This window comes from Nilaparvata lugens, chromosome 8 (genome assembly GCF_014356525.2).
Source record: "Nilaparvata lugens isolate BPH chromosome 8, ASM1435652v1, whole genome shotgun sequence".
Lineage (NCBI taxonomy): Eukaryota > Metazoa > Arthropoda > Insecta > Hemiptera > Delphacidae > Nilaparvata > Nilaparvata lugens.
In genome coordinates this window covers 30563551-30583052 of record NC_052511.1, presented here as the reverse complement: position 1 = coordinate 30583052, position 19502 = coordinate 30563551, and the positions used below count along the sequence as shown (strand labels likewise).

The following is a 19502-nucleotide window of genomic DNA, read 5'->3' as shown; positions in this document are numbered from 1 at the left end:
GCAATAAGAATCAAAGAAATATAACCAATTTCTTACATGATGGTAGGAATATAGAACTATAGAACGCCTCTGTGGAAGTTTTTGAGGCAGATTGAAGCAGTATCAAGCTAGGATGGAGAGCAAGTTAGCTTCCAGAAAGTCTCGCGGGTGGAGTGGGAGGAAGCTCTGCTTGAAGATAGGGACGCATCAGACTGACTAAAAACTCCCAAGAGCATCTCCGGGTCCATATCAAGTCCCCCTACCCTACTTTCGAAACTACCAAGTTACTTCGGTCTCTGCTCCACCTTCCCCATTCCTCTCTTCTTCAAGAGACGGCTGGCAAGACCACGTCAAGAAAAAGAAAATCCGGAAACAATCTGCTCTTGACCGCATTTCACGTGAAAGTGATACCTTTCTTTCGTTTCTGACGTTTTGTTTCAGTACAGACAGGCTGCTCCAATACATTTTGAGAAGAAACACTATCCACAATTCAACACATCGGAAAGTGCTAGTACACAAATATGAAGTTAACTGCATTATTCATAACTTTATAATACAATAATTCATCGATGAAATGTATGATTCTCATGTACACTGTAGATAAGTGCAAGAAATAATTAACATTGTTGATTTTTTTTGAAATCGTCTTCATCCTGAACAACTCGGCTATTACCCCAACTCTAACATCACTTAAATGATTGAGTCTTGACTTTTGGTTAATTTTATAATTTCTAAATCTTTGTCGATCTTTATTCGTGTCTGAGAATGTACATACTATACTGAAATGAATTCATGTAGCTTCTTCAAATTGAATTACACATTAGTAATGCTCATTGATCAGCCATTTCGTTCTCAACTCCAAGTATTCATGAGCCAATAATGCAGAGTAAACTGATTAGAGAAGAATCACATTAATAAGATTTTCGGAATTTGAATATGCAGGCACTCATTTGGAATGAAGATGTTCCATGACAAGCGGAGAAGACGGACATAATTCCTGGAATCATCGATTGCAGCCGAGACGAAAGGGTCCCCGGTAATGGAGTGACAATCGTCCGCAAAATCAATAACATCCAGACCCGTCAGCACAGACTGTCAACAGACAGAAGGTGTTAATTGGAGAGTACTTTGTTAACGTCTAGGTCTCTCTCTATTCAATTCAGTCGCTCTAATTATTTGCGACGATTGATAATTGGAGGGCGGTTGATGAAAAATAACGAGAAACCAAATCGAAGGGAAATGGTTCGATTTTCCGGACAAAGACGGTAAATTTCAAGGTGCGCTCCGAGAGATAGGAAAGGAATTAAGAAGCTTTAGAAGGGGTTCGCAGATCCGGCAAGCGGGCGAGATACGATCGTCCTTGGTTCGTCGAGTGATTGATTGCTGTGCTGATGGAAGGTTATGAAGCATTTTTTGATCGATAGATATCACGAAAATGAGCAGGATTGCCAGGTGAGCACGCAGCCACAAGATTGACAAGCGGTAGCGATAGTCCGATATTGTCACTGCAAATTAGTAATGGTTGTCAGCCCCATCAAATTAATATGAGTTGCGAAATCACGCTAGGCTATACTCAAATATTACAATAAGAAATTTGGAAAATAATATTTTCAGGAATAGAATAATGTTGAACAAGGGTCTACTTCTCCTTCTTTTTACAAACAAGAATCAAGCTATAGCTTGTTCCGACTCACATCTAGATAGTTATTCATTAAACCTAAAATATTGCAAAATAAAACAAGGGTATTAGAAGTACCTAATGAAAATAGGACTAATAAATAATATGATTTTGCTTCTAAGAACAATATAGTGTGCCAAAATTTATTTATTTTTTCGAGATTATAACTTTTCCAAGATAAAATTTTATTAGAGTTCTGGATTAACGTTGTGATTTTCTCACGGTATCGGAGTAATTTCATGATGTCATTCCGCACATTACGTAATTAAATTCTGATATTTCTTCTATTGTTTTCAAACGTTTTCCTAGAGTACTTAGAATTGTTGTAAACACAAAATCATCATAAAAAATCAGTTAAACGTCCATTATATTGCTGAGTCTTCTACTTTGATCGAGGGAATTTTCCTGTATTCTGTCTTTGTTAGTTGTATTCCTTTCTCGTTCTATTGAGGGAAATTATTGTCGTCCCCACCACGTCCTTTGTAATTGGTAATTTTCTTTGGCTACATTGCCAGCCCTGATACCTATTTTTGAGCCTGATTCGGTCAACTTGGAGACCTGAATAGGAGACCGCTTTTATCTTCTGTAGAGTACAGACATGTTTTCTGAGCTTAATTATTTATTGACCTGATTCAATAATGTCTTTTCCAGACAGTTTTTCATTCTCTCTTGGAGACTAAAATGATATTATTGGGAATCATTTATCCCATCAGTTTTGAAATCGCTAATCCTTTTATTAAATTATTAATGGCATAGTTAATTTCCATTCAGAGCGGTTGACTGCTGCACTTCATCATTATTGTAGGCTATGGATTGGTGACAGTTGAAAACCCATTTAAGGGTGAGTAATGAATATTTTATAGTATTGTTGTATTGTCTTAATTTTAATAATTTTGATATTACAGGGAACAACCCCTGATTTAACAATTATTCAATAAATTCAATTAATTTTTCACTCAATTTTGTAGTCTTACATCTGAGATGTATGACAATATACTAATGTAAAAGGAAGCTATACTGAATGGAGTATATTCCTATTTTTTATTGATACAGTCATTTATATCTCTGGAATTTTGTAATCGTGAGTAAAGTTTGAAATACTCACTGGTTGTAAATCAACTGTAGCTCTATAATTGTTTGTTCATTATTCTTTTAACTAGTAATTTCTTTTCATAATGAATGGGATTTCATTATAGATTTCAAATTCTACAATAAATTGAAACCTTTAATATTCCTCTAATTTTATATTTAATGTTAATTGTATGTATTGTATTCATTAGATGATTTCTTGAGAAATCATTCATTGAATGCAATATTTAGTATGTTATTTATTCTAGCATTACTAAGTAGTTGTGACTTGTGTTGCAGGTTTTTTTTTTTTGTGTGTGTGTGTATTCTTGAATACTCATTCGAGGATCGTGCTGTAAATATGCCTTGCTGTCAAACGAGGGCTTACGAATTTGTCGACCGAGATGGCCGGTGATATCGGACATCTGACCTTGCCGTGCGGGGCTGAAAGACAATCTTCGATCTGACGCCTCTAGCCCGATGCCTGGAGGCCATCACCCTTCATCCTCACCTATCACCCTTTGGACACCGGACTCGAGGACGACAGATCTTAGATAAGTACTTGATACCCCCCACTACAATATCAGATGTGCCCCCGTAAATTTGGTCTCTTAAAGACGTATTATATTTGGTCTCTTAAAGACGTATTATACTTGGTCTCTTAAAGACAGATTGATTATTCGATTATCCATGTAAAGATGTATTTTGTAATATTCTCTATTTTATTCTCATTATTATAAGAGCAGTCAGTCAACCACATATCTATGTTTTTGATTCCAAGATCCTCAAACCACTAGAATTAGGAGCACATTATTGATCAGATAAAAATCCGCAGACCTCAGGGCCTAGCACAATTTCAACAACTAAGCCTTCTCCGACAAAATCATTTGTCACCAGGAGATCGGTTTCAATAGTATGTTTTCTTCGAGAACAATCATACAAATTGTCGATTGTGATCGACCTCGAAAGTGCTCTATGACTAGGCCTACATCTCATTCGACATGCTTGAACGTCTTTCCAATCGTTTTCTCGACCCAGCTCCTAGATCCTAGATCACAATAAATATATAAGCGCAATATCACTGACTCACTCACTCACTCACTCAATCGCACAACTAAAAATCTACCGGACCAAAAACGTTCAAATTTGCTAGGTATGTTCAGTTGGCACTTTAGAGGCGCATTAAGAACGGATTTGGAAAAATTTCCAAAGATAAGCCCAAAATTGAAGTTTTTCCAGCGTTTTTTCTTCTTTTTCTCAGATTTATCGCGAACAAATAAACAAAAATTGTTCAAATTCAGTACAGTAGCTAAGCTAGGGTGTAATAATGTTGTGTTAGAAGGAAATTGAAGTAATGCCAAAGATACGCCCAAAATCTGCGTTTTTTGCGCTTTCTCAGCTTTATCGAGAACAAATGAACAGAAAATGTTCAAATTTACTATAGAAGCTCAGCTGGGGTGTAATAATGTTGTATTAGAAGGAATTTGAAAATCTGGTGTGGCGCACTCACACAACTTTCCTTGCCGTTATGAAAATTGATCACCTGACGCTACGGTAGTGTTCCCGCGCATCTCAAGTCTACTATTCAAAGATTAGAGACAGCTGGAGACACACGAGGTCTGCTATCTCTTCATAGCGAATCATTTAATAGAATCAACAGTTGCCAATCGTTTGCAATATTGGATAATCAAATTTTCTCGATTTGCAAGTTAATTTTCAATTTTAGGTGAAAATGTTACTGAACATTAATTGTAGAGATTCTCATGTTCAATCTATTCCACTCGAAATTTTTTGTTAAAATTGTATCTGAAGCTTGATTATTAAGAATCTAAAATCAAACTTTGCATAGATGGGGCGGAACTCCTGAAATTTTTACAGATATGGGACTTGTGGCAGTTGATAGAGCTTATCGATGGCTATTTCAGGTATAACTTTAATCTTCCGTTTATATAAGGTATCTTATGTCTTCTTCCCTCAGTGCTACGGGGCCCAGTTGTATCTCCTTGATTTTATTTCAGTTATGCAATCTGATATCGAGAAAAAAGTGTTCCTCTCAGTATCAGGAGTTAATCACAAATCATCAACACAGAATCATCACGCAGTCACAAAAGTTGGTCAAATGACTATCACCATAATATTCAGCAAAGTAAAATTCCCAAGTAGATTCATTACTATCACATAATGTTTTCTGGATTCTTGAATCGCCTGCTATGAATCAGAATTCGATATGAGTGTTGGCCAGTTGCTGGCTATGTTATACATATGAAGCACACACGGCAGTGTGTCGACAGAGCTGCTGACCTTTTGCTAGTTAGTGCTCGGTTCTAGGTTGGTGCTCAAATGAACTTTGCGCTCGCCGCCACGCTCCACAGGTCTCTCCTTTCAATATTCATGGCGGAGCTGAAGAGTCCGGCCAGTCCACAGTCAGTCTGAATTAGCGTCTAGATTGCTCTATGCTGTGACGTCATCGTCGCTCCAAATCAGCTCAACGAACCGACACTGACAGCAGATCTTTCGTCGACAATGCACTTTCATTGATAATTACTCAGTTCGTGATAGCACCAGGTGTACTTTGGTAGCAATCAATCAATAGGAACGATCGATAAGTTCACAGAGTAATCCATCAACTCAGGATTGTTTCAAGGCTCAAGTTCGTCCGATAAATGATATTAATATCGTATGGTTCGCTGTCAGCTTGACATATCAAAAACAATGGAGCAATTGTGCTCACGTCAATATTTTAAAATATACAGAGATGGATGAAAAGTATAGATGAAGATAAAGATGAAGTATAAAGATAAATGTTGAAGAATCGACAAATGAAGTCAAGTAACTCGCAGCTTACAAATTGAACACAAGTTCAAGTATTACTTGAAGTACTTCATACTACAAGTTTCCAAGTAGATGTTTACAGCATTCTACGTAGAGATCGTTGTAAGATGATCTTTATTCAGAAAGTCCACAGAAGTCCAGTTTATAATTTAAGTGAAATCACTGTAACGACTGTTTGATGAGAGATAATCAATGATAACAAATACTTAATTAGAAGATATTATAGCCTACCCATAAAAACAAGTTCAACTTATATTGGCATGATGACCAGCTTACTGAGTGGAGTACCCTCTGCTCAGACCCCACGCAAGCACTCACGTTAGGATGAAATGCAAGTGTACTCGAGTGTATAGACCTTTCAAAATGTGGCTGCAGAGAGAAGAGTTTTCAGAATTATTCTCAATCCACAGATTAACTATTGAACTATTAATTTGCACTCTATGTGATTTTTTACTTTATCTGTTGCTTTCAGACCTTGCAAAGAGTGGCATAGAAAGAATTTGCAGTGGATTTTTTATCGAAGTTGGACCAATCAGGGACAGTTCCTTGCAGTGCTTCATCTCGATCGAAACAAAAACAACCGTGCAGGCGCTATTCAATGTAATTGGGTGGAGCCACACTGGGCAAGGCGTTTCTTGTTGAGCAGTGTAGCAAGTGCAGTGGACATTTCGCAGTGACGGCCTGTCGCTTGTTTTGACGGACGACAAAGTATCGTCGAGAGATGAATGGAGTGGTGCGGCCTGGCCGTGACGAGCGGGGCGTGTCCGCCGTTTTTCGAGGGCCATTCAATCACGGCCGCTGGTAGCCCGTCGCCCGTCGCCCGTCATCACTTGCATAAATATATCCAGGGCGGACATTATTCACAGTCCCTCTTCGAGCTCCTCGTTATTCACGTCATTACCAGTGACGACGAGTCGAGCTGGCAACGTCGCAAGTCTCCTTCTTTGTCACACCGCTGGCAATCATTCGTTTGTCGGCAAAAGAGAAAAGCGTCCGAAATCGCCCCGAAAAACACCGACGGAGTTAAATCGTAACTAAAAACTAACGGACTTCACAAAAACGTGGACCCTTATCAATTGCAGATGGCAGACCTTGCTTAATACACTCTGAACTGAGAATGAAGTGCAATGGTAGAGAATAGCTACATTGTGTATTCTATGGTAGTAGTGGTATTGGAAATGCTTTTGGAGCATTTACGTTTCCAATAACTAGGTGGGATGTAAGGAAATCGAGCAATGCAGAAAGAACTGAATAATAGCGAGTGATATGACGTAATAGAAAGATTATATTCAATAGGCTACATCAAGAAATTCATAACGGACATTTTTACAAATCACAATAACAACAAACATCACGTCTAATTCAGAAATATCTTTCCAGTTGAATGATGGAACAGAATTCCATATTCTCCAGCAGATATGTTGAAATATATCATCCATTGAAATTGAAGAAAATCGTGAAATGCTCTACAATTTCTGCTAAACGACAATAGATGAAGCTGTGAATTTGGTTATGGAAGCAATTTATAAGCACTAAAGATACTGGGTGAGTAATCTTTTATGCCAGAATTAAACTTTATAACAAATCAAGGGTAATAAATCAACACTTTTTACAAGAAAATAAAATAAAATTAACTACCGAGAACTAAAAACTAAAATTTTTTTCAGGCACCACCAGCAAAAGAAAAGTCTTTGACCGCTGGTGGGAGTCGCAAAAAGTCCGATTTAAAATAAAAAACTAAAAACAAAATACAATTCACAATAAGAAATCGAGTTGATAAAAAGAAAAAAAATACTTCACTGCAAAAAACAAAAGAGTGATAACGAATTTTGAGAGAGAAAAGAAAGATTTTCCAATAGGAAAAACTAAAATAAAGCAGAGATAGAAAAATATGACTACAATTCAGGTCTCAGGAATTACGAAAAATAAAATAGAGATTGCTTTATAAAAAATATATATAAATATAGGCTATTATTACCACCATTTGGGTCCCAGGGAAAAGAATTACTTTTCCTTAATCCTATCCGCTCTTCCCTTCAAATCTACTCTATGATGAATATCAAATGGAATTATATTAATAAATCTAGAGCTCATATGCATCAACTGTCTTCTCAACATGCTCAACTTGATATTGAACAACATACCTCAGCGAACTCACTGGTCTCAAGTTGTAAAATGTTTTATCAATCCTACAGAATTTATCTTCATTTTTGACTATATATTTGAAGAGTCTCTTGATATAAAGTTGCCTTACTGTCAAAACTTTGAAATCAAGAAATATAGATCCACTTAGATACAGCCTAGGTTTATTTAATATTGTTTTTATTATGCACTTTTGAATTATCAATAAGTCACTAATGTGGTTATCATAGGCCCCACCCCAAACGATTATACCATACTGTATTAACAATTGTGCAAAAGCAAAATATATCATTTTAAGGTACTCTAGATTTAAGATTTTATTGATTTTATAGAATTTATAGGATGTATTTAAGTTTTTTACAAATAAAGCTTATGTGGGAGTTCCACTTCAAGTATTGGTCAATCATTACTCCCAGATATTTTATATCATCAACTTCTTCAATATACACTTCAATATAGTATTGAGTGATTCAAATTGTTGACTGGAGAAGAACAATCGTGAAACACATAACCAGCTCAAATAATAATGACATGTTCATAATGGCAAGGCTGGACCTTCCCGAAAGAGTCAAATAAAAAGACATACGCATATTTTACAAGCACAAGTAAATGGCCCTCAAGGGTGTTTGCCCTCCTCATAAACAGCAATGACATGTTAATGTGAACAATGTTGGAGTCTATTTACAATCTATAAATCAATTTGAGCACATGCAAACACATTCGAATGATAATCTAGTATTATACGATAATAGATTCTTGCAAAGCAAACCACAATTTGAAACCTCTGGTGAGTACCAGAAGAAAATCAAGAAAATCGTTTAAAGGTGTTACATCACGTAGCAAATTGATAGGGTGTGTAAAATTGGCTGATTAGTTGTCGAGTGAAGCTCGAAAGTAGGCTTCAAGTTTTTGCAAGAGAAAGGTAGGATGAGGAACGAGAAAAACGGCGAGGATGATTAGTTGAGCGACCGTGGATGTGCCCTGAGAGGAGGGAAAAATTATTAGAAGAGCGTGGAGGAGGTGAAAGAATGAAGAGGAAAGAAATAAGAAGTAGTACGTGGATGAGAGAGGATGATATGGGGAGTGATAGTGAAGAAGACGGAGGGTAGAATGACTGGCTCAGATCGATACCTAGGTTTTGATGAACAGTGCTCATCATCGGAGCTCCTCGCTTGGTGGATGGCCGTGACTAATGACTCGATTATCGAACGCTGGAAAGTATCCTTCCTTCACCGGCAGTTACCCCCTCACGCCCAACCAGTCTCTCTCAACCAACTACTTTCTTCTGCATTTTGCCAACCAACCTGCACTGCACCTTGTCCTAAACACACCATCAATGATGATCAATGACATGCGGCTGTTTGGACATAATAACTAGATCGACATTATGTTCTACCAGGTGGAGGAAGGGTATTCATTGGGTGAGAAGTTGTGTTATAAGGTTGTAAAATCTCCAAATATCAAATATCTTACCTTAATACTTGGACTCTTGAGAATTACGAATCATAGAAGAATAGTTATTGGATTGGAATAAAAGAGAAATGGAATTCGAAGAACCATGGGAACAGTGTTCATTTATTCTTCAAAATCGATGTTATTATTCTCCAATATTTTACTCCATCTATCTTTCGATCTTCTTCTTTCTACCCTCTCATGTGTTGGGCATTACAGCCTGTTTCGAACCTCTGTGCCTTTTCAAGACATAATTCTAGATGTCATTCAACATCAAAGTTGTATTGCGAGTGTTCATGTTTTTGAAGGGACGGATTCAAAGATCCAAAGGTTGAAAGAACCTCACACGTCAACCACTGTGAGTGTTCATCCCAAATTAATAAATTATGGATTATTGATAATGGATGATCAGTGGAATGATCTATAGAGGATCACAAGTCCCTCCATTCCATACCGAGCAACCCTGGCTGTCTCCTGTCTGGATAACTTCATCAGAGGAATTGTAAGGAAGATTGCACAACAAGAATGATCAACTTATTGGAATACTGATGGAGTGGAATGAACTAGAATAAAAACACTCCACTCATATGGGCTACTTTTGTACAAATTAATAAAAACTTGTAGTACCCTTAATTATAAAAAAAACTTTAAATATTTCAATGACTAGTTTCGACCATAACTTAGGTCATTTTCAAGATAAAATCATTGAAAATGACCTAAGTTATGGTTGAAGCTAGTCGTTGAAATATTAAAAAAATTTTAATAATTAAGGGTACTACAAGTTTCCATATTGTTTTCATTATTTAACTAGAATAGTATAATCTCTCACTTTCAAGGATTGATTAAATCTTTTATTAATCTGTTCGATTAACTCTTCTTCCACTTTTTTTTCAATCTGTATGTTGAGTTCTATAGGGAAATTTAAATGTTGTATTTCATATAAATGACTCCACGAGTTGTTCCTGCCCACATGTTGAAATTCATTTCAAGTAGAAGACTTGCTCCACGAACACATGCATACCACTTTTCTACTGATAATAATGCTATGTTCATAAGTATGAACATACTAATGTATCTGCATCTTTCTTTTCCTCACGAATACAGATATGATAAGCATAATAAGCTGTATGAAGGTGAAAAAGGTATCAGGAAAAGTGAGTAGACGGTAGATTTTGTCTTGTGTTTTTTTAATAGTGCTACATATTCTATGGAATTTGTTTTTTTTATTGTACTCATAAAAATGTGTATCATATGTCACATCATTGCCAAGGTGGATAAGATTCTCAACTTGTTCCATTATATCTACATTTCCATTCTAATTCAAGAAGTACAATCATCTTATCATCTTGGAGTTGAGAGGAGATGCTGTGATGATAATGATGATGAAAAATGATTCCTGGATTACTGACAATTTGATTATTATTAAATTGAAGATTCATTTCTCTGCTTGAATCGAATACAGTATATCATAGCTTTTCCAGTGAGAAATAGAACTTTAAAAATGGAGGAGAATGTTTCTGAATTGCCAACATCCCAATGAAGTTCATAACTTTTCCTATAAAAATAATGAATAATTTATCTTGCATCAGCATTGAAATTAAATACTTACTGGAGAGTATAGGATAATGGCAAACCTATTTTGTTATTCAGGAAGCAATAAAGCTATCTATTTCAGTGGGAAAATCTTCAGAGACGAGATGCATGCAGAATACAAGTGACTAATTCATGGCAGGGAGAGGACTGAGTACTAAATGAGGGTAGGAATGAAGATTGGCAGAGGCACGAGTGAGCAAGATGTTACTCAGAAGTTGCCATTAACTGCTCATTAGGGCCAGTATGGCTCACGTAATGAGCACCATGCAAGGCTCAGTCCCCTTTTCCTCTATCACTGGTCCTTTTTTCCCTATTTCTCAGGTGTAGCTCACGACGTAGGACGAAGACAAAGGTAGGTACCCACTAGGTACAGATGGAGACAGGGACGCGGTCTGATGTGTTCAAGGAGGGACTTCAGAAAACACTATCTGCCTATTGAGTTTTCCGGAGAAACACCGTTGATGGCGAATTATCAATATTCCACTGCTATTCTGGAGATATTCTCTCCAATTAGTGTGATTCGATTCATCGATATGAAGCTATTATGTAAGTGACACATGTGAGACGAATAAAGAGAGGAATATATCGTTATTCATGAGGGTAATTACTATCAAAAATCTTGTGAGAAAAATGAAGTAAGTTTCTTACTTCGAATGAATGGAATCATGTTTATCTTAAACGGATTCAATATTGGAAAAGATGATTAATCAACGCTTATTTTGGAACTATTTTGGAAAGAAAAACAATAAATAATTCCCATCAAACAGTTCCGTATTGAAGGAGTTTTAATGCTCCGAATAATGAGTTTTCAAGTACTATTGTTTCAATGTGTGGAAATAAGATTCATGCTATCGATATAACTGAGCCATTTTTTGGAGAGTAAGCTTAATGCATATTTAAGTCGATTTTGAGAATGTATTTTCATCAAACAAAAACAGACATTGGCTTGCCTTGGAAAATGAAACCAGATTACAAGTGATTCTTCTTCATTTGATTTTATCACAATCATGACTGAGACACCTTAATCATTAAACTTACAAGTTTCGCGTATGTGGAACATTTCGAGTGTAGAAAATTTGTCAGAAAATAAGAAAATGATAGAATGAATATCTTCTCTTCTCCCTAGAAAGCGTTTAGACTACATAGAGAATTTCAATAGCAATTATCAAGGAATTTGAAGTACATATTTGTATTATATTCAGTTCAATAATATTTACTACAATTTATAGTAGCCCCCAATCAATATATCAGCAATAACTATCAAGTATACGACAAACTACAAGACTACTAACTGACGAATATGAAGTAAGAACATGAGAATAGATAATGTGAGTTTCGGAGAGGCCTCTTATGCATTGATGTGGGGATTCCTGGAGCATCAGAGCAGACTAGCACCAGACATGACGGTAATGGACGTAACATTTTACGACAAAGGCAGCAATGACTGCAGCCTTTACGACATTATCTCTCTGGATGGGACACTGTCGCAGTTATAGGCCACTATACTCTGGCATCTCACAGTCTCCTTGCAGCCATTCTCGAGTATTCGAGATAGAAGTCCAAATTACAGTAGATATAGATATAGATGATAAACGGATTACGGAGAGACTAAAGCCACTCATTTCAGCATTAAAACTCACAAACTCCAATAATTTAACTTACTTTTACACACATTGATTGATTTCTTATTTATTTAATCGATTCGAAATAGATTTGATAGAAAATGGAGATTCACTGCTCCACATCAACAAGAAATAATTGTAACAGGCTGCAATAATTCAAGGTAAACTGATATGAACTGCTGAATTGAATTGAACAAGAGATCGTAGTGGGAGCGATGATATCAAAACATGGAGATTAATTGAAATTGGGATTATGTATTGGAAATTGGAGGTACATTTTTATAATTGTTTTAGACTGATAAGGAATGTTCAAATGGAGCTGAATCTAATGATTTCATAAGTTTCGTATCAATATAAATTTGGAAACTGTGAAATTACTTATCACCAAAATATATCAATGAAAAAATGAAAATGAACAATTGAAAATTTAAAAAAAACCTCTCATGACCAGAATTTTCCAAAAAATGGGGATTAATACTTTTGTGTTTGAATTATCAATTAGGGCTGAATTACAGAAATGATAAATTGAATGAAATCAAAAGATCTCGAAATATTGCGTCCTGTGTGACATACGAGTATTCAAAGTTTTCAAAACCTGATTAATATTCGATTAATACCCTGAATAAGTTCACTAGTTATACAATCAACAGACATAATGAAAAGTTGACATGAAGCACAATTCCTCGAAAATCACGTGGATGCATGTGTAGGTTGAGCCAATGTCAAGCAACAGAATTTATCAGCATTTTGCATAAAACATTAAACAACGCGGAAAACAAAACTAGTGAATGAAAATTACAAAAGAGAATTATTAAAGTGTGAATAGCGTGGATTGTAAATCATTTCCTCGCGGGGCAGTGTATATATATATATATAGGGATGGTTTAGTGGACCGTGGCGAGGGAAAACGTGTGAAATGGTGAGAAAGAGGAGGGCATGAAAGAGCATAGTAGAAAAAAACTTGCTCTAGGCCTATATGGTTGTACGTGTTGAAGAAAAATTTAGAAGTGGGAGATAAAAAAGTTCGAAAGATGAAGCGAATGTGTTAATGTTTGATGAAGATAGTATACGCGAAAAATGAAATACGAGAATGCTTGAAAAACAGAGAGTAGCTGTGAGAAGATAAAGAAGAGAAAGATGTAACGGGAAACGGAGATGAATTCAGTCTAATTTTTGTCAGGACGGATGGCGAACATTGTTAGATAATGTCTCGCCTTGTTTTGATTCATTGTTTGCCCTCTCTCCACACCGTGAAAAACTACATTTTTCGTCTCTTTTTCACGTTTTACAGCATTACAGAAAAAAGTGGACATGGCTGCAACAACAGTGGACCATCAGCTTGCGCTTCATACGACCCACTTCATTTTGACGGAAACTTACTACAATTATGTAAATTTGTTGGCCACCATATTTCACGTCATACGATGTACTCTTCATCTACACGCCTGTACTATTTTTACAGTGGAGCGCGTTAATTCTGAGCTATATTACAGTGATAACACAGGATAATACTGTCACCTGAAAGTTATCTATCAATGAAAATAAATCCAGGTTTAAGAACTAGAGGTACACATCATAATATTCAATGTTATAAACATTTAGAATATCATGATCAAATCTATTCATCTAATGTCTATATACTGTACATTTAATATACTGATTCTTTCACCCCCACATCCAAATTATGGTAACATGAGATTGTCAGCATGAGAATCAAAAAATAAAACTATAAACTATTAACTTGCTGATACTAATTCAAAAAGGTATGGATTTGTCGGTAGGGAGTTTTAACAGTAGTTCTACCATATGAACTGGATAATATACTAACGTTTGGTTGTATTTGTAGAAATCTTTCAAAAAACAGGCTTTCGAGAATCTTCAGAGATCAGGACTACCTAGAGACATTTTAAATCAGCTTCTGTACAAAAAAAAAAACAACAGCAAAATACAATAATTGTATAACAATGATATTATTATAACTTTTTTTGTGTAGTTGAGAAGTTGATATTGTGATGATTATTTATATTGAATGAAGAGACTGAGAAATTGTCAAAAACCACAGATTCATTGATACTTAGAAAGACCGGTTTCGGTTATTACACCATTGTCAATCTCTGATAAACTAAAATTAAATACAAGAGCAGCAGAATTTATACTAGTGGGCGAGTACTGCTATTGGTCAAGGGCATGAACGCCTGCCCTTACCTATGAGCCTTCATGATTTTGATATTGAGATCACTAAAATTAAACAGATAGCTGTCACAAATGGGTATGAAGAAAGTATAGTGGACAGATTATTGAGTGAAATTAATAGACAAATTTCAATCAATTCTAGATTTTTAGGCTCAAACTGTGAGGAGAAGACTTGGATAACAATCCCAGTTTTGAACTAGAATATGATCAAAATTATTGGAATGGGAAAATGAAATGTATAAGAAATGAGAGATATTAAAGAAGAGAGAAATGGGAGATAACAAAGATTGGATGGAGAGACAGTATGATAGAGTAGTAAGTGGCGATATGATTTGTAGCAATGACGTCATGGGCACTTCCGGGGACGACAATAGTGGCGGTCATTTAAAATGGGCCATTGTTTGAGCGCCGATTAGGGAAATCTGCAAACGGAAACAGAGTCGAGCAGCATTGTCATTGAACAATCGCTCCCATCATTACAAATATCACGAACGAATATTGTTGACAGTTGAATTCTGGATCAGCACCAGGATATACAGCACCAATTTATATGAATCAGTTTATATTATTTCAACAATCTATCAATTTTTCATGAAGAAAATATTATTGTGTAACAATTGTCAAATGTGTGAGATGAGAATGGATTTTGTTAGTTTCATTTGTTGCTAAAGGCAAACACTATTAGCGGAACGTACAGGGAACATCAGAGCAAGTGAGAGGAGAATGGGAAGTATGACAATTGCGAATGATGGAATTTGAGTGACTCACCCCTGGTAGTGTGCGCTTCTCATGCAGCGTGTGTTGAGCTAAAGCTGCACTTTCACGACTGAAGTAGGTCAGGAAGGCACAGCCTGTAAATTGGAAGAAAAAATAAATACACATTTAGAATATACCAGTTAAATGCACCTCAAGAGCTCACACTTATTAAGAAAACATGTCTTGCAATCTAATCATTAGAAACAGGTAGAGCTTCTTCTATACTAGTAGTTCTGTAAACAGTAGACCTCGCGCAGTTATGAACCACAGCCTATTCATAAACTTTACTTCAGAGTATATACTGTCTATGAAGGTGTCGGCGAGATATCGATGTGAAAACGGGTAATGGAAGTTGGGGTTGGTGTATCAAAAATGCTAACATGAGAATCTCATCAAAGACATACTGACAACAGGTTAGCCCAAGTTGAAAGCAGAGGAATATCGAGAGAAAATGCTATGTTATTCAATAAATGCATTCAATAGTGCATAAAAATTGCATGCAATTGATAGTCCACACGACAGCTGATTTATTACAAAGTTACATTGAGCTATTAATCTTGTGTCCTTGCATGTAATTAATAATCCACTCGACAGCTGATTTATGATGAATAATTCCATAGTCTGATTTTCAGCTAATATTGGTGTTCGAAGGAGAATCCTTTTCCTTTTGTATTTTCCTTTAAATGCAAAATTTAAAAAAAAAATATATATACGTCGAAGCGAAATTCAAAAAGGAGCATACCTGTCAAATTTCATGAAAATCTATTGCCGCGTTCTGCTGTAAATGCGGAATATAAATATAAATATTAACATAAAACAATATAAACATGAAGAGAAATTCAAAACCGTCGACTTGAATCTTAGACCTCACTTCGCTCGGTCAACTATCATCAACATTCGTTAGTTGAAAAAATGTTCTCGAATTATCACACAATTTTTATATTGTTCAAGGAAAATCAAGATCTATGCTTGGTTATCATCACGAAGTAAGTAACTGATGAAAGTTTACACAGCTGCCTCACTTCAACTGAAGGTGATAGGTGCGCCATTCATCCATCCAGGAGCAGAGGCACACATTACAGCTTGTGATCACAAGTTATGCCCGATGGAAGCACAAGTAAAGTCCAAATAATTCCGATTAATATTCATGTAAGGATTAATTTAACGTCTATCAGGTATTGGTTCAATAATCTATTGAATGGTGACCGCATTGATAATTACCCTGAGACAATAATGGAGACGGATTGTCATATATTTTTGTAAGGTATTTGTGAGCGATCTCACCTGTTATTTTTGTAAAAATTGAAAGAAACGAATATCTTTGTGTACTGAATTCTCAAACCTTGGATACAGATTGATTCTTAATCATGGTGGAAAAATCTTATACGTGATAGTAGAGGTAAAAATAAGAGAAAAAATTCTTATAATTATATATCCATAAACGCTTCATTAGCGAGCTATACAGGATGAGAGTTTTCGCCCGGAATTCAGTTCCTCTGGTGAAATACACCGATGCTGAATTGTTCGAGGACTAGTTTTTGAAGAAGCTGTAGTGTGAGTAGTTTTTGACAAAAATTTACAAAAAATCTAAGTAGAAAAACACAGTCTTTCACGTTTGATGCCCAATAACTTTCTTTAATGACCAGTATACAAATAATATTTCGCAATAAAAATTGTAGAGAATTCAATACTGAAAAGAATTATGTAAGCTGTGTAAACTAAATTTGAGTAAAAGTTGAATAAAATGTATTCTTATGTAGTACATCACACCACAAAAATTTGCTGTATTATGAGGAGAGAACTAATAACTCATAGGTTGTAGCTGATTTTTCAGCTACACCACTTCTAATTCTAGATTTCCTGCATATTTCAAATTTTTTCTCAAAAACTACTCACACTACAGCTTCCAGACTAGTTTTATTCAAATTTTCAGATATTTTTCCATATGAATCCAGCATAAGTTTTTCAAAAACTAGTCATCAAACAATCGAGCAGCGGTGTTTTTCACCAGAGGAACTGAATTCCGGGCGAAAACTTTCACTCTGTATAGCTCGCTAATGAAGCGTTTATGCATATATGTTTATAAGAATTTTTTTCTCATTTTTACCTCTACTATCACGTATTAAATTACTTCACCATAACTAAGAATCACCCTGTATACTAGTAGTTCTGTGAACAGTAGATCTCGCGCAATTATAAACCACAGTCTCCTCTAATACTGTCCATTAGAGTAAATTCTGTCCTGTCCTGTCGGGGAGATATCAGTGTTCAAAAGACTAATGGCTGTTTGGGTTGTTGTTTCGACAATTCTAATAATATTTGATGTGAATAGCTATGCTACTATCATCAAAAGCTTGCCGTGTTGAAAGAAGAGAAAAGTTGGGAGAAAATACTATGCTACTCCAAGTTATCAATTGCATGCAATTAATTGAGATATTGAATTGCATGCAATTAATGATCCAATCGACAGCTGATTTATGATGTATAATTATAAAGCCTGATCTTTACGGTAATATTGGCGTTCGAAGGAGACTCCTTTCCCTATTGTATTATCATTAAATGCAAAATTTCAAAAAAACCTTCTGTATACGTCGACACGAAATTCAAAAAGGAAAATATCAGCGTGATAAGATTGCAACGCCTTCATTTCCAGCAGGAAATAGATGCTGCTTGTTCCTCTGAGAGAAAATTCCGAATATGAGATGGCTGAAGGGCAAAGTTGGGGTTGAGAGAAAGGGCTGAAGAGTGAAAAGAAGCACCCGAAGTGACCGTGAGCCCTCCGCCATGCTAATGATCGCTGGCTTATCTGGGAGGTGACCTACTCCCACTCAAAAGACCCCTGTTTTCTATGTATAGCATAATACTCAGTCCACACTACAGGCAGAAAGTGAGTCACCATCTAGGAACGCGATAGCAACGCATCAATTTGCATGCAATGTTGTCAATGGTTGGACTTTATCAACCAAAAATCTGCCGACTGAATCGATTGGCGATGCTGCCCTCTAGCTACAATCGAGTGAAATTAGAAAAACACTCCATTTATCCTAGTAGTCAATCATTCCAAGCTCTACAATCAATAATATGTTGCAACATCATGATTGATTTATTAATTATGAAAAAATCACATTGAAAAATGAGTTGGTGCATTCAATCCATTACTTCCAGTTCAATTCAATATTATAATTGTGGAAAAATTATTCATTCATCATCTATAATCTAAAAACGATGAATAAAGAAAATATATGGCACACCTGAATAATTTTTTTGGTATTGGTCGATTGGTGCTCTGACCGATTGTTCACTTCCTGACTGATGATTGATCATTTACAAGTCACTTGACTTTTCTTTCCAATTCTTTGTTTTTCAATTTTTCTGGAAAAACAAAGATGGACTGAGTTGACAAAAGGTGAACTGTTTTCGACCTCATTTTAGCGTATATTATAGGGACATATAATGTTAATTATGATGATAATGATATTATAAATCTCCAAGACTCACTTTGAGAACAGATGAACTGTTTTATCGTTGCACAATTGTGACGTAACTCTGTCCAAACTTGAGTCAAGATACCCTCGGGTCAAAGCACTATAGTTCCAAGGAAAAACTTCATGCTTGGAATAGCTTTGCGATTCCAACTATTTTGTTGATGAGCTCAACCCTATATTTTTATCAAATCTATAAATAATTAATCACATAAATGATATCTCCATGTTATTTATTTATTGTAATAATTTAAATGGATGCCGTTTGTTACTAAATGATGTCATTCAACTTTGATCATAGCTCATTTATCTGCTAATATTCTTCCAATTTCATCGGTTGATTCAAACGCAACATCTAGTTACTTGAATACAAGGAAATATCATACAGTAAATTCTCAAAGCAGCTGTAAGAGAAATAGCTCAGTTCATCCAGGGTATTTTCCCTTATCCTTTATCAGTCATCAGACAAGGGTATTTCCTGGAACAGGGACTGCACATGAGGCAAGTGTGTTCCCCGAAACAGGAAATAAACCTCAGAACACTTAACAGAAATTTTCCTTGTTATGGGCCATTGAAATGAAGGAAGAGAATGATATGACAGGCATGAAATTTTCGTCTCCAATATACAATATTGCCATGTTCGGTTGAACCAGCGAGTTCAATTTTGATTCAAGACGAACACTGTATTGAATTATTATTTCAGTA

At 35.8% G+C, this 19502-nt stretch overlaps 1 protein-coding gene across 1 annotated transcript in view; it reads right to left on the bottom strand.

The window, feature by feature from the left end:
- Positions 1-19502, bottom strand: part of LOC111047136 (CUGBP Elav-like family member 4) — a 461039-nt gene that overhangs the window by 160245 nt on the left and 281292 nt on the right. Inside the window, exon 2 of the mRNA XM_039434517.1 lies at positions 15328-15410. Within this exon, the coding sequence (XP_039290451.1) occupies positions 15328-15410 (83 nt within the window). The remainder of the gene's footprint in view (positions 1-15327; positions 15411-19502) is intronic.